We start from the raw sequence: 21,696 nt of genomic DNA on the forward strand, positions 1-21,696 counted from the left end.
GCCCCAAAACTTGGGACATATGACGTCCTTCACACGTTCAGCTTAAACTCCAGCCACATGGGCTCCACGTGGAACTATAAAAAATACATATTTATTTAAACTCTGTCCCTATACACTTTCAATATTTGTTAACTTTCTTTTTAATTACAGTTTGTGATCCCAGCAGATAAAAAGTAATAACTGTACTTTCCCTGCAGCGATAGAGACAGGATCAGGTACTGATCACTGTTGGCAGAGATTCAGAGTTCTGCTTCAGGGCTGGGCCGCTTAATGAAACACAGATCTGCTGGTTCAAAGCTGGACTCCCTCTTCTCATGTTCGTATAAATCAGAGCAATGAAATATTTTCCCTGCAGCATCAGAATAACCTTTGGAACTCTGCGTTCACACTCATTCCTGTTTGTGCGCTCAGAAGATACAAAAGAAGGGAGTAACATGCTGTTAAAAAAAAACATGACAGACGTTTTTAAAAAACAAAACTGACCTTTTATTATTTTAGCATGGTTGTGTTATGATGCCATCTTTGTCTGCTTATTTCTTCTTATATTTATATATCTATAGAGATTTAACATGGCACAAGTTTCTCTTTTAACAAGTGCTGATGAGTGTAAACCAGGTAACATGTTGTTTTTTTCTGTATTTACAATAGAATGAAAGAAATGTACAAGACTCCATGGCATTACACAGCTTTGACATTAAGTACAGATACACTTTGATCCCTCTGTACAATCTAACATCATGTGTTGACTAGATTTTTTTTTATTTTACAGATATGAGTTCATGATCCATTTTGGCTTCTGCACATACATATTCCCCATCTTGACTCTTCCGGCTGACCCTCGCGCACATGACTCACACCTTTCACCATGCTACCACAGCTAAGATTTCATAAAGAAATAAAAACTAACATCTACACAGATCAGGACGCACGGCTTGTCACGGTAGTGTCCGGTATCTGCCCCCGACAGACCCTCTCAAAGCATGATTCCATCTTTTTCTACTGGATAAAAAATAATTTAAAAAACATTCCTTTGTTTCCCTCTTTGGCACACATTCCATCTTTCCATCTGTGATCGCTCTGCTGAACTCCCCTTCATCCTCGCACATTCACTTTAAAACAAACACACTCATAAAGCCAAGTTCATGAAAAAGTTTCTCAGTTTGCTCGTGTGGCTCCATCTCATCTCCAGGAGACACATCGGGATGAACGAATGAGTGATGTGTGACACCAGAGCACCTTTCAGACCTATACCCAGGAGTCTGGCGAGCCGGGGTACTGCTCCGCCCTGTACGAAGGCCTCCGTGTGCTAGCATAAAAGTCCACGTAGTTGGTGGTGGTTTTCAGTCCGTGAGGGGTGGAGCTGTAGTCCACTGTGGGTGGGTAAGTGATGACCTCATCCATGTACGGGTCGTCATAGCCGTGAGGATGCTGCAGGTACATTCTGTACGTATCATAGTTCCTCCTGCCCGGCTCGTCGGTATAATACATGGGCTGTAAGAAAGAGGGAAGCAGTCAGTGATGAGAGGATTTACTCTAAAATGAGGTCAACTCCATTAACTGAAGCAGTCAGAGTCAAAACTCTTGATAAATTAAATAAAACCTTGAATCAATTTTCTATCCGGGATGTCTTTTTCTTGAGAAAATTTTCACCAATTACGCTTTGAAGTAAAACAGAAGGGCATTTGCTATCCCAATTATCCATTTTTTTTTCACAGCATTGATTACTTTTTGCTGTTTTAAGCATTGCTCTTGTTACCAGCAGTTTAGCTTAGCTTAGCTCTGAGGCAGAAAGCTGGGAAAAGCAGTTTTGTATAATGCTTTCTAAAGTGGAATCAGCCAAAATGATCTCCCATTTAAAGAATCTACATAATTATTGTGAATGCACATATTGCAAACTAAGAAAAGAAACTCGTCGTATCTTTGTCTACAAAATCTCAAACGACCTCAACAGTTTAAAGAGGGGGTGTTAGGCTTTTTTTTTAAAAGCTTTAAAGTGTCCTTCTGGTACCCCCATAGTATCTTTACATGAAAAAAAAAATAAAGCTAAATAAATGAATAAATAATTATATAAAATCCAATTTTTTCTCTCGCTGTTGTTTCAGAAAACCCTTATTTCAGCGTTTGTCTGGAACACTATTTTTAGTTGAGACCCCCTTCTCTCTGATTGGCCAGCACACTTGACGTCCGTCAGGGCCTCATTATTTCAGCAATTCTTTTGAAAATTTTGTGCTAGTTTTAGACATTGATAGATTCGGGGATTTCTATGACATATGATATAGAAATCAGTTTGAAAATCTTCACAGCATTGTTGCTTTATATACATGTTTAAAGAATGGGAAAGCTTAATACCCCCTCTTTAAGCAAAACCAACTTTGATAGGCAATTTTTAGCTAAGTCAAAATCATTCCAGCTGACAACGCTGTGGTCATTAATACATCAAACAACTTTTTAAAGGTAAATGTAAATTGAAGGATTGATAGAAGTGTGTGTTTCTGAAGGAAATGGAGAAATGTCTGTCTTCGAACATTAACTGGAGTCAAAGTGATATTCTGTCTGCTCCCCTGCTGCCTCCTTCTCACTGTGCCCATTATCTGAATGGGCACACACGGACGTGTCCCAGTGTGACAGTTTCCTTAGACGCGCCCAGACGATCCCAATCCCAGCAGTCACATCCACTCTGCCTCAGACAATAGCTGATGTACTGGGCTGTTCCCAGCATCCCCATTTATTCACAGTGAAGTATGTGTCAGTCTCTTTGTATTAGTCAAGTGGGGTGGAAAAGCTGGCTGTCCTCGCCAGGTTTATACAGCACAAGGGAGAGATCTCAAACAGGGGACCTGTGCTGGTACTGTCAAACAGATCCTCAGAAAGTGCTGGTTTTCAAGGACAAAGAGACGGCTGAAGTTTGATTTTCAGTGCAGCAAAGCCAGGTTTTAAATCAAGCCTCAAAACACACTTCACTTTTCTTTTGGTTCACTGAGGAGTTACTTTTCTACTGAGAATTTCTGATTTTTGATTGTGATACTTTTTAATGATTGTTGTTCTTGCTTTTTTTTAAAACCCTAAAGTCCACTTCAGGCACCTGTGAAGGAGGAGCAAACGTGTGAAAAACATCCATATTCACCTGTGTTCTTCTGGGCTCCTCTCTTGTTGGGGATGGGTAGTAATATGGAGAAGGCTTTCCAGACCCTGAAAGCAAAGTTAGAATAAAAGATTTTGTCTTGAGGCAAAACACACTTCATTTCATACCAGTGAAAAATTCTGCACATCCCCGCAGGGCAAATGTCTGTATTTAGACAGGGGATCAAGATGTGCTGTGATGTAAAGGGGAGAGAAGAAAAACCAAATAACAGAGTCGGCTGCAGCTCCTCTGATGTTTGCTTTACCCATGGGATCGGTATTCTCTGTTGGCACTTTACCCAACCAGAGGAATCCTGGAACTGGATTTCCAGCTCTGTGTGTAATATATGGACTGTTTGAGGCTGCAGCTCATTTTGTTTACTCTGCTCTCCTCTGGCTGTCGTATGTCTGAGTAACCACTCTCTGCCCCCTCTGTCTGCGTGCTGTGACTTGGGCCAGTTAACAATGGCACCATTGTAGGCTGGTCTGATCACCACTGGCTGGCCTAGACAACGTCCATCACAAAAACAGCTCCCTGAATTAAAGCGAGTGACTGTCTGAGGGCTGGCAGGCTTTGGTGGGGATGATAAGAGAGGACTGTCTTGGCAGAGGCACGAGACAAACCCTGGAATCTGCTCCGAGGGTTATGAGGGATGAAGCAGATAGTGCCCTGCACAGAGAGGACTGGAGGGCAGCCTGTGATTACAGTCTGCAACACAACACTGCAAACTGTTTGAAGAAAATTGGAAAAACTACTAGAAAGCATTCCCATTTGACAAACATCAGATCTGTTTGTTTACCTGTATACTGGTTTTTATGGATGCTGTTGTCTCCTTGGTAATTATAAAATTGCATAGTTGACTGTGCTCTCTGATAATCTCTGATAGTGTCTCTATGCTCTTTAATGCCCAGCATTGCAGGAGACGACGTGGCACTGGCAGCTGTGGAGGAGGCAGAAAAACACATTTTAACATGACATTCCAGAGGTTTTCCTGCTTCAGAGGCGGTGTCTATTTTCAGCTGGCAGTCTGGAGACACTGGAGCTCACCAGGGTGGTTGACTGGGGACATCTGAATGGTGCTGGTGGGGAGGGTGGGCTGGGACTTGAAGCGGTCCCGTTCAAGTGTTGACACAGGAGTGAGGAAGTGGTTTTGGTTCCATCCATCCTGTTGGGGAAGAAGAGGCGGTTTGAGTAACTGTTCAGCGTAGCTTTAACTTGCGGTATATTCTTTAGTTACTGAGGTTCTATATAAAAATCCTTTGCTGTATGTTCCATATTAGTTTTCTTACTCCACACAATGGAAATCTAAGTAAGGGTCTGTCTAATGTCTATTAAAAACATATTTTTAATCCATAGTTTTGTGTTTTGTTGACAGTGCTTTGTCTCTTTTTGTGTTTTCAGTCTGTAACTTTGTGTTTTTGCTGCTGCCTGTCTTGACCAGGTCTCCCTTTAATAAGAGGTTCTTAATCTCAATGGGACCAACTTGGTTAAATAAAATAAATATAAAATTTGAAAAAATAATAAATTTTATCATAAATATGATGAAATAAAATAAAATAAAATTTCAGTCTTAATACGAGCCTCATTCACCAGAAAAGTCCAGAGAAATGTTTTACTCAAAAAACAAAAAATAATCCAAAACAAAAAATAATTGCCAATGGGTGAAAAAAAATCCATGTGATTTTTTATCTTTAATAATTTTTTTTCTTCAATTTAAGAAACATAACATGTATCTTTCCTGAACCCTTTGGTCAATTTTGTCTTTTAATATATTCAAAGCATTTTTCTGGACTTGTTTGGTGAATGTAGCTCATATTAGGCCTGATAAGAATCCAGAAAAAGACATAAAAATCTTACTTAGTAGTTTTTGCAGTGTGATGATGGATAAAAATGAGACTAAAAGTGCCATGTCTTGCTCATTTCAATGTATTTCTGTCCCTACAGTCAGCTTGCAATTCAAAACAACACCTCAGCTCCTGTCTGTGAAGACTACGTTCTTCTGTTTAGTTGTTTCATGACTGCAAGAGTCATTCTATGACTTATTCTAAAACGTCCGAGGTAGAACAACCAGTTTGACACCTGCACCTAAAAGCTTGAAACCCTCTCTGAAATCATTTTGAACAAAATATAACTTTGTGCTTTGGCTGTAATTAGCAGAACTTCATGTTGAAGATTTCTGGTTTTTGTACCATGATCCAGCTGGCTTTAGTTTGGGTTCTAACTCTCCACCAACAAATGTTTGGAGAGCCATTGTGTGCTGCATTCACAGAAAAATGGAAATGCTATGTTTATAAGATGAGGTAGGGGGTGGTAGAGGCACAGCCAAACCTGGCGAGGCTGAGCTGTAGCCTGAAGAGCCTCACTCTGCCTTCCTCGTCTCCTGTTTAGCATCTCTTTACATTCTCTCCTCTCTGTTTCCTTCTGTGAACAGAGGAGTAGAGGGGAGGTGGCTGCACGTAGCCTGACCTGGTGGGGTTGTGCTGTAGCCTGATCAGGCTTCTAGCCTTGGCTCTGCTGCCTTCCCTGCCCACTTTCTGACACTGAATACTGAATACTTTTCTCTGCTGTTTCTCTTTTTCTGGTTTAAGTTGGTGTGTGGATGTGGCTGGAGGTGAGAACTGGCGTGGTGGCGATGAATGAGGTGCCCACTCGCTGGCTCTTGCTGCCCATCTACCCTCATCTAGCCATATGGTAGATTATGTAAATGTTAGAGTGGAGGCTAAATTAACTGCATTTTTGTCCTATGTGGGTGGGCCTCTCAGGGTGGCTGAAAGATGTTTCCTTGCTGCCTTCAGCCTCATCAGTATCCTTACTTCCTTAGCTAACCCCTCCATGACCTTCTTAGCAACTCTTCTTACAATCAAGACATCAGCAATCACTGTTTTCCTGATGCTCTTACTTTCTTATAGATGGTACGCAGATCCCGATACTGCCACAGCGTGTTCAGCACCTGAGCGGTCGCTTTAACCACCTTCATGGAGTACCTGAAAAACAAAGAAATGTAGACTGACTTTAACCTTATTTTATATTTTACAGTAAATATGGCAGGACAACAGAAGTGAAGGAGAAGTGTGTCCTCGCTGTGCTGTAAGCTGGAACATTACTGAATATATAACCGGCTGGAAATAGCTGCTGCTCCATCATTCCACGGGGACATAAAACCTCAATGCACACAAACCACCTTCCCTGTGGCGATGGCTTTCCCTTCTGCAAGCATTTAAATATCTCTACTGATGTGTGTGTCTTAAACGCACACTGCCCAGTATCAAGGACAGACTCTTTCTAACTGCATGAGAGCATGTTAGTGAGTCAGCACTGAGCACTGTACGCAGCACTGGGACATGTCCACGCTGCTGTAACACACCTGTCTCCTCTACCCTTGGTGATGTTGACCAGCTTCTCGATGCCCCCAGTGTCGGCCAGGGCTTTAGCGTTTTCCATGTTCTTGCTGGTGACCTCGTGCAGGGTGCAACAGATGGCCGCCACAGTCTCGTCCGACAGCAGCGTGGTGTTCCCTCCAGGGAGACGGTTGACCAGGTCCCTCATTGCGTACTTTCCTGAGAGGAGGCAGGAGCGGTGAGACGGAAAGCAAACACTATACGACAAACAGTACAGCAGGCTGGTGAGATGAGGAGAAGGTGCGACATATCTACGCGGCTTTAACGTCTTTTTTTTTTTACATGTTACATGAAGTAAGAGCTGATTCCCTCCACAGTTACCTAAACTACATTTTCTTTTTTACCATGACTGACATTTTAATTTGGCCTCACGCTGCAGTGACTGAGGCAGCTTTCCTGAATGACATTGCATTATCATTACAAGGACTTCAGAGCTGTGCATGTTCAAAAAGGGATTGTTCCCCTATCTCTCCTTCAGCAGAGCAGGCCAGCTGAAGGACCTGAATACACACAGCACACACCCTCACACTCTCCCCACTGCTTTATCTCTCACTCACACACCAAAGCACCTCAGACACACACCGCAGCTCCTCCCCTCTCTGCTTACAAGCATCATCCCTGCATTGCTGGGACTGTAATTCCTCATTAATTCCACCGAGAAAGCACATGAAAAACATGTTTTTTATTGAGCGGGTTTGTTTCATGAAGCATAAAAGGCTGGAATGAAAGATAATTAGTTATTGTTAAAGTGTTTACTGGATGCCCTGGTTGTGTTCCTGTTTTTGCAAAATTTCCCAGCTTCCTGAGGAGCCTCCTACACTTTACTCCCTTCAAATCCAATATACGTCCTCATTAAGCCGCTAAATCAAGTTTTTTAAACACAAATCATAAAGTTAGTGTCTTGTTTTGCTGTATTAGTGCACAATCTCAAACATTCTTGTCATATTTGTTTATCGTCTGTGTCTATCCATCTGAATCCATCACACAGCGCTCTGTTTGACAGCGTGACTCCTCACCTATCAGCTCCTTGTTCCTCACATCCAGTGCCATGTTTCTCAGTGCAGTCGCAACCGAACACACCACTCTGTCGTTATCCATCCGCAACAGCTCCACCAGGATGGGCAGCCCCTTCTCCTTACGCACTGCTGCACGGATGTACGCTGCAAACTGCACACACACACACATACACACACAAAAAGCATTAAACCTTCAAAAGGTCAGGTAGACACACGGGAGAAAAAGATGGTTCTGAGGTGCACATCCCCACATTTGTGATTCCAAGTGTAAAACTAACATCAGCTCTGCCTGACGCAGAGGAGGTGAGCTGTTAAATGCTTTTTAAACAGTTGAATAGATGCTTTGTCTCAGTGGATATCACATTCAACAGTGCATAAAAAAAAGAAAAACAAAACATACAAAAAAAATAAATGTGTGCATTTGTTTGTGTGATAACATACCTTCCAGTTTCCAGCCGACAGGTTCTGAAGGGACCCGGCGGCGCCCTCCAGGGTGGCGGGATTGGAGCTCTCAGCCAGTAGTGTCAAATAAGGCTTTACCACCGCAGGGTGCCATAGCATCTCTGCCCCTTTGGGGGACTTGGAAAAACCAGGGATGGGTCCCACACCATCCCACTGAAAAAAAAATCACAGTATTTAGAGATAAGAGAAAGGATCACCCCACATATCGAAGCTAGGGAGATTAAAAAGTCCAAAACAATAAAAGCCTGATTACAGTTAAAATGTAAACAAAAGTTTGACTGTCACATGAAAGCAAACATTATAGTTAAAAAATTGGTTGGATTGTAGGGATGCACATTTTCAGTATCGGTCACTATTGGCTTAAAAAATAAAACATCGGATATCAGCTAACACACCAAATCCTGCCGATTTAACAAACCGCTAAAATAATGGGCTGAAACTACAAGTAATTTTGGCACTTTTTGTGATTTTGTTTGCACAGTTCAGATTGAGTAGTCCCATATTTGGTTTCTGCTTTAAGTTAAATTTAAGCATCAGTCTGTAAGGTACTTTTATCTGATTAATTTAGGCATATTTACTATTTACCAAAGTAAACCATTTTATTCAATTTGGGCTTAACTGCTGAACAATTGCACTTCTGGTTGGCCGATCAGTGCCAATTTTCTTAATTTTGGGAGATCAGTGATCAGTGATCAGTGATCGGCCCATCCTTACATATGAGACTGATCGTATATACTTGTAGGAAGGTCTGACAGCTAGCCATGTTTGCTCTGAGACCTAAAGCTCAGGACACTTTATTAGTTGTTTAAGATAAAACATAAAGATTTTATTGTTTCACAGGTATTGTTCAACGATTTTCAATAAAATAAGATTGGAACATTTGAAGTATATGCTGTCAGTTATAAAAATAAAAAAACAAAAATCTTTATCGGCCCAAATCGGTTTCGGCAGGTCAGGCTTTTTAAAGATCAGAGATAGGCTAGAAAATTGTGATCGGTGCACCCCCTAGTTGTCAGTAGAGTCATGATTTTTTTTTGGTTAGAAAGCAATTGTCATCAATAATTTAACAGTTTCAAGTTCATATTTTTCTAATTTTGCACAAGAAATGAATATTAAATAACAAATGTGATAAGAGTGTGCACCAATATGCTACTTTTACTACAGAAGAGAGGTGATAATCTCTGCAAGTATGTGCACAGAAAAAATGTTGGTATCAATATCAGCTAAATGAGTTGTTGAGTATCAGCATATTGGATGTTGGCAAAAATCCAGTATGATAAAACCTTACTGTGAAGTGAACTTGAAAGATTTTCTCTTTTCATGAAGATGATTCTGTATAAAAATAGTTTTCTGTATGCGACCTGAAATTCTGCTGACCTTGACAAACACACTGATGACATCACCAGCCTGTTGCTGGTTTTAAATAAATCTTTCATCCTCTTCTCAAAAAAATCCCACACACTCACTGTATCTTCCGTCAAGCTCTTTTTTTTCTTCTTCTTCTTCCTCCCCCAGCAGCTGGAGTCGTCTTCTTTACTGGGCGACTCGCTGCCCAGTAGGCCGTCCAGCTCCTGCCCCCCTGTCAGTCGGGATGGCGGTATCTCCAGCTCCAGGCGATACGACAGGTTTCTTAGAGTGCAAATACAGTTCTCCACAGTCTGGCACCGAGGGGGAAGGAGACAGGGAGGTATTGGGAGGGTAGTTACAGCAGCAGCTTTGTAAATCACCATGACAAAAGCGACAACACAATAAACTCAGTGCGGCACGCTACAGTATCTACAGCCGGTGTGCGGCACACAGGCCTGCTTTTCGCTTTGTTACAAATCAATTAGTTATGGAACCCAAGGGTCTCCAGTTAGAAAGAGTATCTGCACCAGAGAAAATGGATTAAATTCCACGCTGCTGGAGTCCTCAACAGGCTTTACCTCACAGAATGTCAATGAGCATGGAAGTTTGACAAATTTAAGGAGCCCGCTTCTCAGGGGAGGAGATTTTCATGTTACAGACGAGCCATTTGACTTCTTGTGTTTCACACCACAAAGATGCATGTGAGAGATCACTACCACCGAGAGACGTTCATACACTGTGTGGGAGGTCAATGATGAGCCCTGTGAGACTCTGAATGTGTACTCTTATGCTTTTATGGGCTGCTCTTAAGGCAACAAAGCACATGAAACAGTCCTGCTTGATGCTTTGTGGGCTTTTCAAACACCAATTTAATTATTCCATCGAAAGACTTTTTCCCAAGCCTTGTTATCATGTGGCAGTGTGTTTTCCTTCTCCTGGCTGAGTGTGTGTGTGTGTGTGTGTGTGTGTGTGTGTGTGTGTGTGTGTGTGTGTGTGTGTGTGTGTGTGTGTGTGTGTGTGTGTGTGTGTGTGTGTGTGTGTGTGTGTGTGTGTGTTTGTATATGTGAGTGGGTGGGTGTCTTGGTACCTTGCTGTCAAAGTCGGAGGTGTTTACACAGGCTTTGATGACGTGGAGGAGTGAGTCAACCAGACCCTCACAAATGCGCATCTGTTTTCTGGCCTCCTCACCGGCTGAACTCAGGTTCCTTCAGAAACACACACACACACACATGAGTGAAGCCTTTGATTTGAGGCTTTGCTCAACAATCAAGTTAGCATATGTGTGTGAGTGTGAGATTGTGTCCCATGAGTGTGTGTTGTGAGGTATGTCATCCTCGGGCATCATCCATAATGTATGACTAGTGTGTGTGTGGTCTGACTCTGGTTATTATAGCACTTTGCCGAGTAAATAAGGGACTAACTAAGTGTGCTTATGCACTCGAGCACACAGAATCTTACACACACACACACATGCAGTTATTAGGCTGTCACCAATTAAAGGCTGAACTCTTCAAAGGAAGGAAGAGTCCCTCAGAGAGATGCTGGAAATATTACATCACTGACTCTAATGCTGGATGAAATGAGGATGCTTTGTAGCAGAGAAAAGACATGTCTGAGAGCTTAGGATAAAAATATTAGCAATTAACAGAGTTTATGTCATTTTAAAGCCATGCATTTAACCTCTTTTTGTGTGGCAGTTGTGATACTGTTACCCCTGTGAACAAGACTCTTCATAACTCTTTAAAAATGACCAATACCGTCTTAATTTTCCCAAAGACAGAAGCTCTGACACAGCTGACGTAATACTGCTAATTGTCCACACAGGGGTGCTGGTGCTCCGCATGTGCATCAGGTGGTTTACCTCAGGCAGCCCGTCGTGTTCCTCAGCACCAGGGAGGAGTGAAACTTCAGCTTGTGGTCATCGTCGAAGGTGGAGCTACTCCACCCAGAGTGCGGGATGATCACAGTGTTGGTCAGAGTCGTTAAGGCGTCCCGGATGATTGTCATCTTGACGGCGTCACACGACGACAGGTTCCACAACACCCCTGGGGAGACACCGGCACGCAAACACAGACAGTGAGAGAAGCAAGAGCATGCCAACCTCAGGTCATGTCAGCTGTCGTTTGCAGTCAGAGAAAACCACCAGAGACGGCAGCAACTTTAACTTTTAATAGCTCAGTGTGTGTGTGTGTGTGTGTATTGAGACACGAAGATAAACAAAAACAAGCAAACTGAGACACACACACACACACATGGAAACCCTTCTCAAATAAATCAAAAGCACCGACGTTACAGCATCAGACATTCACATCAAATTTCATCTGAGCAGAATCTCCTCTGGGCAAAGATTATTAGCTTGAAATGAAAAAAAAAGGAAGAGGATGGGGTGGAGATCCATATGGCACAGACTGAGTCATTTGAAAATGAAACATTAATAATGTAACAGCTTTAGAAATTATGCCATCATTTCACTCATCTCAAATATACTTTTGGTAAGCAATGATAATCAGGCACGGTCCTGGCAGTGCTTTGATGCTGCATCTGTCAGGGATTAGCCAGCATGTAGCATGTTCTTCTAATTAGCTGCCTCTAGCTCCTCGGCTTAAACTGAAGGCTGACTTCTGCTGGGCACCGACAACCTTGGAGGAGGCGAATGCTGCAGCAGCTCGGGTCTCATGTGAGAAAGCGGGGAAATTCATGCTGCTCAGAAATGCAATCAGAACAGAAACACTGGATCTGAACGTAGTTGACTCTTAACCTGTTTATGCAAGGCGTTATAAGGCGTGTAACTTTATCAGTTGAGTCCCTCTGAATCATGTTATGTGTTTATTTTTTTTCAATTTTTTACTTTGTTTTGAAGAAAATATCATTTTTATGACTTGCAACATTTGTTGCCATTGGTCACACAGCTTGTCACTAGGTCACCTAAAACTTACACAGAAAAAATAATAATCCTAATAAAGTTGTGAAAAAAAAATAATATAGCCATAATACTTTTTTTTAAAAGGCAGTGTATGTGTGGGGGTGGGAGGTAGTAGGTGTTGCCATTGGCTATGACAAGTACTTGTGTGTCAAGAAAATTACACCTAATAAGTAAATCATGAGCATTCCTGCAGGCAGTGTTTTCCTTTAGTTAGCGACTAGCTATGTGCCCACTGGCAACTTCTGTTGCAACTCACAGAAATAAGCCCATGAACAAAAACATGTTTATCCCAGGTACAATTTATTTGGGCGAGGCTTACTCTAGAGACTTGAATGATTGAATAATTATAAATATGTTTGGGGGAAAATCATAAGAAATTTCTGAAAATTGGCTCTTTCCAGGACGATTTGAATCCAACATGCTTTCCACCATAAGGAGCAGGAAGCAGATGATGTCATGTGACAGGAACCACTTGGAAACTATTTTTTATAAACCAGAATCTTTGTCTAAGTTGTCTACTAGCATATAAGTGGAAAAAGCTGCATTAGTAACGTCAAGATTTTTTTATTGTGAGTAGAAAATGACTGATAGATTTGAGCAGCAATTGTTGCCAGTGGGGCAAAACAGGTTAAACTTAGGGGCTGATCGATATTTATATGCAAATGCGGCTGGTCCAAAAAGGGGGGGGGGGTTGGTTGGTTTATACTCCCCTATATAAAGTTACCCTGCATAGTCCATGGCACGTTTATCCTCGCGTCACCAGGCTTAAATGAAAACAGTGGCCAATGGACATGCTCTCTCACCCAGCACCCGTGGTTTAATGCAATGGTTTAATCCAGGGTGATTTGATTGGTCGTAAAGTACAGTGTGGGTCGTACCAAAGTATTTGGTTTAAAACACAACACTGTTCTACAGCTGGGGAGGTAGGAGAGAAAAAAAAACTCACACCTGACAGTTGATAATGACAGCCCTCTTTACTGCTGGTGTGGTTATATACAAAAATGTTGTTCATGGTTGGGGGGGGTGTAAGGAAAAAATAAAATCTTAATCACGTCCCAACTATACCCCGGTCCTCAGTTGTAACGATCAGTAAATAACGATCAGCCCCTTAGTTATCTTTAGTTTTGTTCTCAAACTACTAACCATCATCTGGACATAAAGAACAAAGTGTAACCTAGAGGAAAGGCCTACTTGTTCAGATCTGTATGAGAGTGACTGTGCCTCGTAAGCAAGACCATCATGCTGCACAGGACCTGGCTGTTATTTCCTCTCTGCACACTCTTCTCTAATTGAACCAAGAGAAGCGATAAGAGTCTATAATATGGCCCAGGAGTCCCATTCAGGCACGCTGTTGGCAAGAAGCTATATAAATGGATATGTGACTGCCAAGCAGCATCTCTGCCAGTTATTTAATCAACAGTCTTTTCATTTTTCCATTATCCTTCTTAAAACTACATCAAAGGGCTTTAAAAGCCATTTGAGTCCTTAAGTGAACTTTCATCATTTCATTTCTATTTGGACAAAATAACAAAGACAAAGCTCAGAGTCAAGTGATATCCAGCTGCTTTAAAGTTTTGGATGCAGCATGTGAGTCTTATCTGAGTTTGCCAGCAGGGCATGTGGGGCTGCATGCCGAAGCCGCAGTATCAGGTGGGCTGATGGCTCTGCTAGGTCTGTGTTTGGGATATTCTCCCACTAAAGAACTGGGTCACTTCTGAATTCAGACACAAAATGTCCCCACTTTGCACACAAACTTCCTGATTTTACCTCCACGATGTATCCCCCACTCTACAGTAAGATCCTCAACACCCATCTACTGTCAACCTGCAGAAATGAACATTCTCTGCTACTATGGAGGCGATGGCACGAGGGAGAAATCAGCAGGCAAATTCACCGAGGTGTGACTGACAAAGCTGTCAGTGGTGCAACAGCAGCAGCAGCAAAACCCATAAGTCATATCTGTCAGTCGGACACAGCAGACCTGTGTGTGTGTGTTTGTGTGTGTATGTGTGAAGAGAGTCCTCAACTGTGTTCTCAGCACAGTGACATGTTCTCAGGCGGCTTGGCCCGGCTTTGAAACACTGACCGGGCGTTAAAAGAGTTGTAACACGGCGGCCACCCGGAGCTCACATCAGGAGCCAACACGGACAGAGGAAGGGGCTCAATGGAGCAGTGGAAAAAAACAGCAGACGTTTGCCTATCACATCTGGCAAATCTGCAAGCCTTCACATGTTTTTCATGAAGAAAATCAATGATGTGGCCCATTTAGTGGAAAACTACCTTGTTTTTCATCTCCAGGTTTGTTTTCCTTCAAAAAGCAACATCACAGGTGAAAACAAACCAAACCTTTACAGTGCTGTGATAGTACTTTTTATCAGACAGCACTTCTTTTATATCACCAGCACTTAAAGAAGCTGCTTAAACAGATTAATAGGGACACAGAATGAGCTGGATAAATCACAATCGGAGACAATGAAGGAGTACTAAATCCTGCTAAAGGGCAGTGCATACTGTAGATGAATGTCACTGGTTATTTCCACACTCCTCTTAGTGGATAATTGGGGAAGGGAGACATGACGAAAAGGGTCTACAACTGACAGCATGCAGTGACATAAATATCCTAAAAGCTCCTGTGAGGAGTTTTCCCTGGTTAGGGAACTGGCTATTTTCATAACGATTCCTCGATATGAGCCACTAAAGCAAACCAGACCATCAGAATCTAGACTGACCTTTTTCTACATTTCCCATGGTGAAGACTGACCGTTAAACCTTAAGACCTACCATCCTGCAGGTCTGTTAAAACATAATGTAGTGCAATTTTTTGGAGGATTATTATTTCATTTACATCAATTTAACCCTAATATCCTACATTTTCAAAATATGTACTGACTTATGTCTTAACTACCACAATTAAAAGCTTAAATTTTTTATATTTCTTAAACTTGAATGTGTAATAATATATGCACAAAATCCTTTGGAACCACAGCAAATTTAATTGGAGTCTCTTCACAACCTGTTTCTTGAGATAAAGTCAATTTTCAAATAAAGAAAAATGCTAAATTTGCAAAGAAGGTTTGGGTATTGCTAAGAGCCAATGGATTTGATTCGATATTGATTTAAATGCTTTGTTTATTGATTTTCATGCCCCATGTGAACATAAGTGGTGTGTCACCTCACATTTTGGAGCAATCAAACAACCCAAATGTCAGATTTTAAAGCTGGAGGATCTGGCTTTTTACTTCTGCTGCCGTTCTTTTGTTGTTTGGTTTCGTGTGACCCTCGTCCACACAACACGAATAGCGTGCACTCTCCCCCCATTTGCCAGGAGATGAATCGATTCAAAGGATTTGCTGAATCGATATTAAATTGGGTGAGGTAATATTTCAATGCATCGATTCATCAATATTTTTACCCACCCCTAATTTCTAAGTGTGTCGGATACTTATAAATACACATATCTTATATACAAAATTACACTCATCTATTAAAAATGCATTTTAATTTTTTTTTTTTTTACTAAGTTAAAACTTCAGAAAAGAAGCTCAATTGACTTCACATTTCATAACGTTATGACATTTATTCCAACATAGGAAGAACTAAAAATACTTGTGGTCTTGTTTCTAGAGATTCTTGTTATGTGTGCGTTATTGTGTGTTTTTACGAACCAATCACTGCATTGAACAACCACTCTGAGACATGGAGAATGTGTAAAATGTAAGCATAACTCTTCAGATTTTATATGCATAAAGAATGATCAATCCATTGCAAATCCACGGCCAATCAATTATCAGTGTGTTAATCCCAGTGGCAGCACTATGCTAGGCTCTACAGGGTTAAGAACAGGCAGGATTCAAACATTAAAATCATTTCTTGTACATGTCAGAAGAAATCAGCAGGATTTTCTCTGTTACCACACCTCCCAGTGATCATTTGTTCCCCTTTTTATCATAATTACACATCAGCGCCCGTGGCTGTCTCGCACTAAACAGTACACACTAAGAATATCCTGTTGACATTTGCAGGAGAAAAACATTAGTAGAACTCGTGTTGTAATCATTACGACAACTCAAATACCCGCCAGGTTTTCTGTGACAATAATGAGGGCAAAGCCTCTAGAAATGTCAGTCACCTCTTTCTGTACAGAGCATGGATTATTTCCTGTATACACAACTTTAAAAGTCTCATTTGACTAACTGTAATAATGCCTTTTTTCTGCATCTGAGATTCAGAAGTTCATTTTCACCCTGATGGCACAAATCTAGCAGTTTCTCCTCTTTTCTTCTTCAAAAACCAACAGTTATCTCCGTACCAAACAGGTAAGTCAAGGTTAATTCCATCTTTACTTGGTTGATTTCCCCAAAGTCAGACTGCTTCTTTTAATAATCCTCATCTCTTCAACTTCAGCGTTTATTCAACTTTGCACCAACTTTGGTGTCGCAACTGGGCTGGCATTTATTTCAATCTCTGAAAAGCTGCTGATCATTCAAAAACCACACACTTTATTAACCTTTCAGTTTTCAGGAGCCGCGCTGAAAACTCGTCAATGCCTCATCGATCCAGAGGAACAGTTTGGCGTGCGCTTTGGAGGTTAGTGGGCGTTTCTCATTTTCTCCCTCTTGCAGTGAAAGTCATTCATTTGTGCTCGCGGCTACGACTGGATTTATTCTGGGAACAAATTCAGTTTTTTTTTTCATTTCTCATTTCATCAAAGGGGCCTTAACCTCCTTGGTTATTGTTCTTAAACAAAACAAACAGAGCAATCAATGCCAAGTGCCTCCAAGACTTAAGTATTTGCCAGTCAGACCTCCTGAATGACAGACTGTCTGCAAACAAAACTCTCTTTCATGAGAACAAAGGGTTATCTTTAGATCCTCTCAGCAGCTCTGGAAAGCTTAAAGCACAATGATATTATTAAGGCTGGTGGTGTCTGACACACAGCCTGTGTGTGTGTGTGTGTGTGTGTGTGTGTGTGTGTGTGTGTGTGTGTGTGTGTGTGTGTGTTTTTGTTTTGAGTTTCAGTTCAGGTGTCCCCACTCGTAACGCCGATGGCAGCTCAGTGCAGCCCGGCCTTTTGATCTGAGGGACCGTTATGAGGACAAAGCAATAACCACAACAGCTGCTGGAAGACGACGCAGGTAAAGGAGCCAAGCTTTTTCTGTTTCCCCCACAACATGACCTCTGACCTGGAGCTCTGTGTGTGTGTGTGTGTGTGTGTTTTTGGGGGGAGGGGTTACTTGTTCTTGCAGCCACTTCCAATGAGGCACAGGTGACACCTGGACCTCCCAGAGGAGCCGAGCCGGAGCCACAGACACAATGGGAGCCACAAAGCTCCTTGTAGATCAAACACCTGACTGACTTCCTCACCAGCCTCGACAAAACACTGATGCAGCTTTAAGAGTGTTTCAGGCCGAAAGGTGCTGCTGTGAGTGAGTGATTCCTGTCTCCTCTGTTTAAAGCTTCGTTGTGGGACGCCCTTGTCATTCAGCTGAAGGCTCTTTATGTGGATTGTTCTCATCAGCTGTAATTAACCAGAGGTGATGGTGCACTGCTGACCTTCTCTAATTGCTCCTTATCCTGGGGCCTGCACTCACAATTAGCCACAGCAGGCTCTTAGATGAAAGAGGAAAACTTCACCAGAGCTCACATTAAAGGTGCTTACTCTGACTGGGCAACACATGTCTGCAGCAGCTTTAGAAATCTAAAAGAAGAGGGATACTCTGGTGGTTTAACTCTCCAATCCTCACAGTTAGAAGAGGCTGTTTAGAGTGTTTGCACTGATGTCATGTTTTGGGTAGTTATCTAGATGTGTGGCTGCGTTTAAGGTATACACAAATGTAAATATTGAATGGACAGAGGCAGGAGTGCATGGTGAAATATGATTTTAAGATGTCTTATCTGCCTAACAGTGTGTAAAAACACACGGAGCACAGTAAAACTCTCTGTGAAGGATTCAGCCTGCAAAAAAAAGGTATTTTGAAAAATTACGCCTAATAAGCAGGATAAACCCATATGAGGAGTTAGCATCCTTGTCATCATCTACCCAAAGGTATGAAAACATATATGTTACTGCTATAATTTTAATGGAAGAGGAGGTCCACTGAATAAATGATGTTCTTTTGGGAGAAGCTCACTTTAAAAAAAGCTGTGACTTGCCGTAAATTACCTCTTACTCAAAGTTATTGTCTATCATAATATATTTACTTTTTACTTAAGTGTGATCTCAAGTTGCTACGGGCAGAGAACATGACCTACCTGACAGGAAATGCTGTGAACAGACTCGAATGTTGAGATTAATGACAGATTATTGCTGTGAAAATCCTGATGGAGCTTAGCGAGATACAGTGTTTCCCTTTCTTCGGACGATTGTTTTTACCCCTCACCCTGATCTTGGATCACATTTGGTTGTCAAAATCTAATGAAATATTTTTTTCTCAGTCCAACTGATTAGTGTAGCAAAAAGGAACGCAGTAATTTACCATTTGTGCGACAGTAGTCCTATATACCTGTGAGCTTAATTCTGTTCTGTTGTGAGAGTGCCTCCAACATGAATGATGATTACATCATGTGAAAACACCAGGGATGGATGGATCCAACTTTTCTGGTTCCGATAGCAGTGTTTGAAAATAACCTAACCAAACCTAAATGATATCATTGTCAATAATATTTAGATTTTTTTTTCCATTTTTTCATTGACATAATTATGATAAATGGGATAATAAAGTGAGTACACCATATTGAAAGCAAGAAACTTTAATTTCTCAAGAGTATTTAACTGTAATTAAAAGGTCAGGATCTTTTAAATAAAATAAATTAAACAAAAATATAATAAATCTAACAAACAAGAAAGAGAAAAAAATACAATGAAAATGAAATGGACTCTCTTTTAGAAAAAAATACGTCAATGAAAATAAATAATACTAATCAAAAACAATAAAACATAGACACTGTCTCTAAAGAAAAAAACGAAACTCCCCCCCAAAAAAACAACAAAAATAAAAACTATAGCCTAAATAAAAGGGAGTCTATACAGTTGCTGAATTGTTTGTAACATGTCCTTTTTCCCAGTCAATCCGTACTGTCTGTCAAACATTTTTAACATTTCTGGCTTTCAACCGTATTGAAGGGCTGCATTTCTTTGGCAATGTATCTGTCTTTGAGCGCCCACCATTTGGCGCTTTTATTTCTATTCACTTTGCAGACCAAAAGCCTCAGTAAGAGCGGATTGTCAAAGAAGAAGGCTCCGCTGCACCTCCCCTTCTTCTTTGTCGCCACTATTTTCAAACAAATGCGACATATCAGCTCATTGGTGTTCATGAGCTCACACTTTGCTCATTCTGGTAAAAAACAAAATATTCCCACAATGGGACTGTGGCAGGCGTCTTAAGAACCGTATCTTTCGTGCCATCACTCATATTAGCGTGTGTTTCCTCCTTACCCCTCAGGACGCTCGCTTCAGCTCTCTCTGTGTGTACGTGCCAGCAGCTCCATATTCACCCCAAAGATCGCACCTTTGACAGATGCTCACTCCGCTATGAATCCGCTAAATCCACTATAGAACCTATGCACCCCGATGTTAGGAAAGATAGACGTAGTGAGCCATCTTCTCATCCAGCCTCTTTGGTCGAAGGAGAGGTGGAAAACAAACAGGCAGGCAAACTTACCAAGGATGTTTTTATTTATCGTTCGGTTAATAGATTTATTGATTACCGTGACAGGCATAAAAATATGTAAATGTTTATCAACAGTTTGGTAAAAACCAAGCTTCATGTTCAGAAATTAATATTCAATGGTGATATTTTTATCCTCTAGACTGGTAATTCAGCAAAAAAACAAAGAAAGTGCATCAGAGATAACATTCCGAATCAAGTATCCAAGAGCGCCGGTAAAAAGAAAAAAAGGAAAGCTGGTTGCCTGGATCGGCACCATGGATCGGCCCCTTCCCACCAATACCCGATACCAGGATCTTATTGGTGCATCCCTAGTAAAACACTCTATACTTGCATGAACCTCTGACATTTCTCTTAGTTGATTATTTTCTGCAACAAAATCATTTTATGACAAAAGCAAAGTGAATACAATCCTCCTGAACAATACAGGAACTCTGCCGTGTGCTGTGTTGATGCCCTGGCTGTATTGTATTCCTTTGGGGGTTTGCTGGACTGTAACATGAAACTGTGTTACAGCGGGGGCTGTAGCAGAGCACAAACAGCTGACTCAGCCACCTGGGAGCCAAATGTCTTGGCTTGCTTATTTTCTGTAGTGCTCCACCCTGAGCCTAAACAACATGGATTTAAACCCTGTTTGTGGAGCTTAGACGACACACCGGTACGACTGAGCAGCGCGCGGCGTAATGCAGAGAGGAGGAGACTGACAAGCAGACTGTCAGAGACAGTTGTTTGTGAGGCGGCTAAAGCTCTCTGGAGCCTAAGTAACAGGAAAAAATGATGCTTTGAAAATGTGTTTTCATGTCTTTGCTTTTATCATAAGCAGGAGCGACAGCAATAGTAGCAGCAACTTAGGGAAAATCCTCTTTGACTATGGAAAGAGCTTTTAACATTAAATCAACACGGCTGACTCAAAGTGATTCTGCGTCTGCCAGTGGAAATTACATTTCAACACGAACAAATGACAGAGTGTTATTTCTGATGAGTTAAAATGAGGCAACAAGAGTTCACAGAGGAGTGGACGCCTTGATGAAGGCTGGACGCTGACTTTAGGAGCAGGTTGAGTCCAGGTCTACATGACCGTGCCATGACAAAAGAGGAATTCTGGCTTTGTATTCAAGCTGATTGTTGATATCATCAGCTCAACAAATACAGACCCAGAGAACATGAGCTACATTCACAGACCAAAACACAAGTCATGAGCAGCCAAACAAACACAGAGCTGTGACTGTCTAACTCCTGAAATGCCCTCAGGTTTGTACGGTAAATAATTCAACAACTTAGCAAACTGTTTCTGTCCTGATGTCACCCTGAAACTGATCTGCCAAAGACCTGACGAAGGGTTTGAAAAATTAAACAAAAAAGCTGATTTCATGTGCAGGATGAATAAGTCAGTCCATCAGCCGTTTAATCATTATAAGACAAAATCCACAGTTTAAACAGAGCACATCCATCCAGTCGCCTACCTGTGACGAGCTCCCGTAGTTCTGCGTCCACAGTCTTCCTCAGCAGGCGGAGCAGCGCTGGGATCCCTCCTGCGTTCCTCACCGCTGTCTTGTTGTCGTCCATAGCTTTTCCATAAACCAGGTTCCTCAGAGCTCCACAAGAGTTCTTCTGAACCTCAACGACTTTGTGGTCCAGCAGGTCCACCAGATGTTTGATTCCTCCAAGTCGACACACCTGTAGATGATACCAATGAGGTCACTCACTTTTTAAAGCCTGACCATCTCACCCTAAACAAAATGTTTTTATGAGAACTCATTCA

General features: G+C 41.7%; 1 protein-coding gene across 5 annotated transcripts in view; it reads right to left on the reverse strand.

The window, feature by feature from the left end:
• Window positions 1-473: 473 nt before the first annotated feature.
• Window positions 474-21,696, reverse strand: part of pkp4 (plakophilin 4) — a 96,817-nt gene continuing 75,594 nt past the window's right edge. For all 5 annotated transcript variants that reach the window (XM_074694190.1, XM_074694188.1, XM_074694189.1 and 2 more), the window contains 12 exons: window positions 21,398-21,611; window positions 11,206-11,389; window positions 10,432-10,549; window positions 9,464-9,655; window positions 7,977-8,150; window positions 7,536-7,686; window positions 6,486-6,678; window positions 6,021-6,105; window positions 4,169-4,286; window positions 3,921-4,061; window positions 3,125-3,189; window positions 474-1,491 (listed from right to left, as the gene is read on the reverse strand). In XM_074694190.1, the coding sequence (XP_074550291.1) occupies window positions 1,246-1,491; window positions 3,125-3,189; window positions 3,921-4,061; window positions 4,169-4,286; window positions 6,021-6,105; window positions 6,486-6,678; window positions 7,536-7,686; window positions 7,977-8,150; window positions 9,464-9,655; window positions 10,432-10,549; window positions 11,206-11,389; window positions 21,398-21,611 (1,881 nt within the window). In that variant the 3' untranslated portion in view covers window positions 474-1,245. The remainder of the gene's footprint in view (window positions 1,492-3,124; window positions 3,190-3,920; window positions 4,062-4,168; window positions 4,287-6,020; window positions 6,106-6,485; window positions 6,679-7,535; window positions 7,687-7,976; window positions 8,151-9,463; window positions 9,656-10,431; window positions 10,550-11,205; window positions 11,390-21,397; window positions 21,612-21,696) is intronic.

This window comes from Halichoeres trimaculatus, unplaced genomic scaffold (assembly GCF_033239565.1).
Source record: "Halichoeres trimaculatus isolate MK-OKI-2021-1 unplaced genomic scaffold, fHalTri1.1 fHalTri1_scaffold_19, whole genome shotgun sequence".
NCBI classification, from domain to species: domain Eukaryota; kingdom Metazoa; phylum Chordata; class Actinopteri; order Labriformes; family Labridae; genus Halichoeres; species Halichoeres trimaculatus.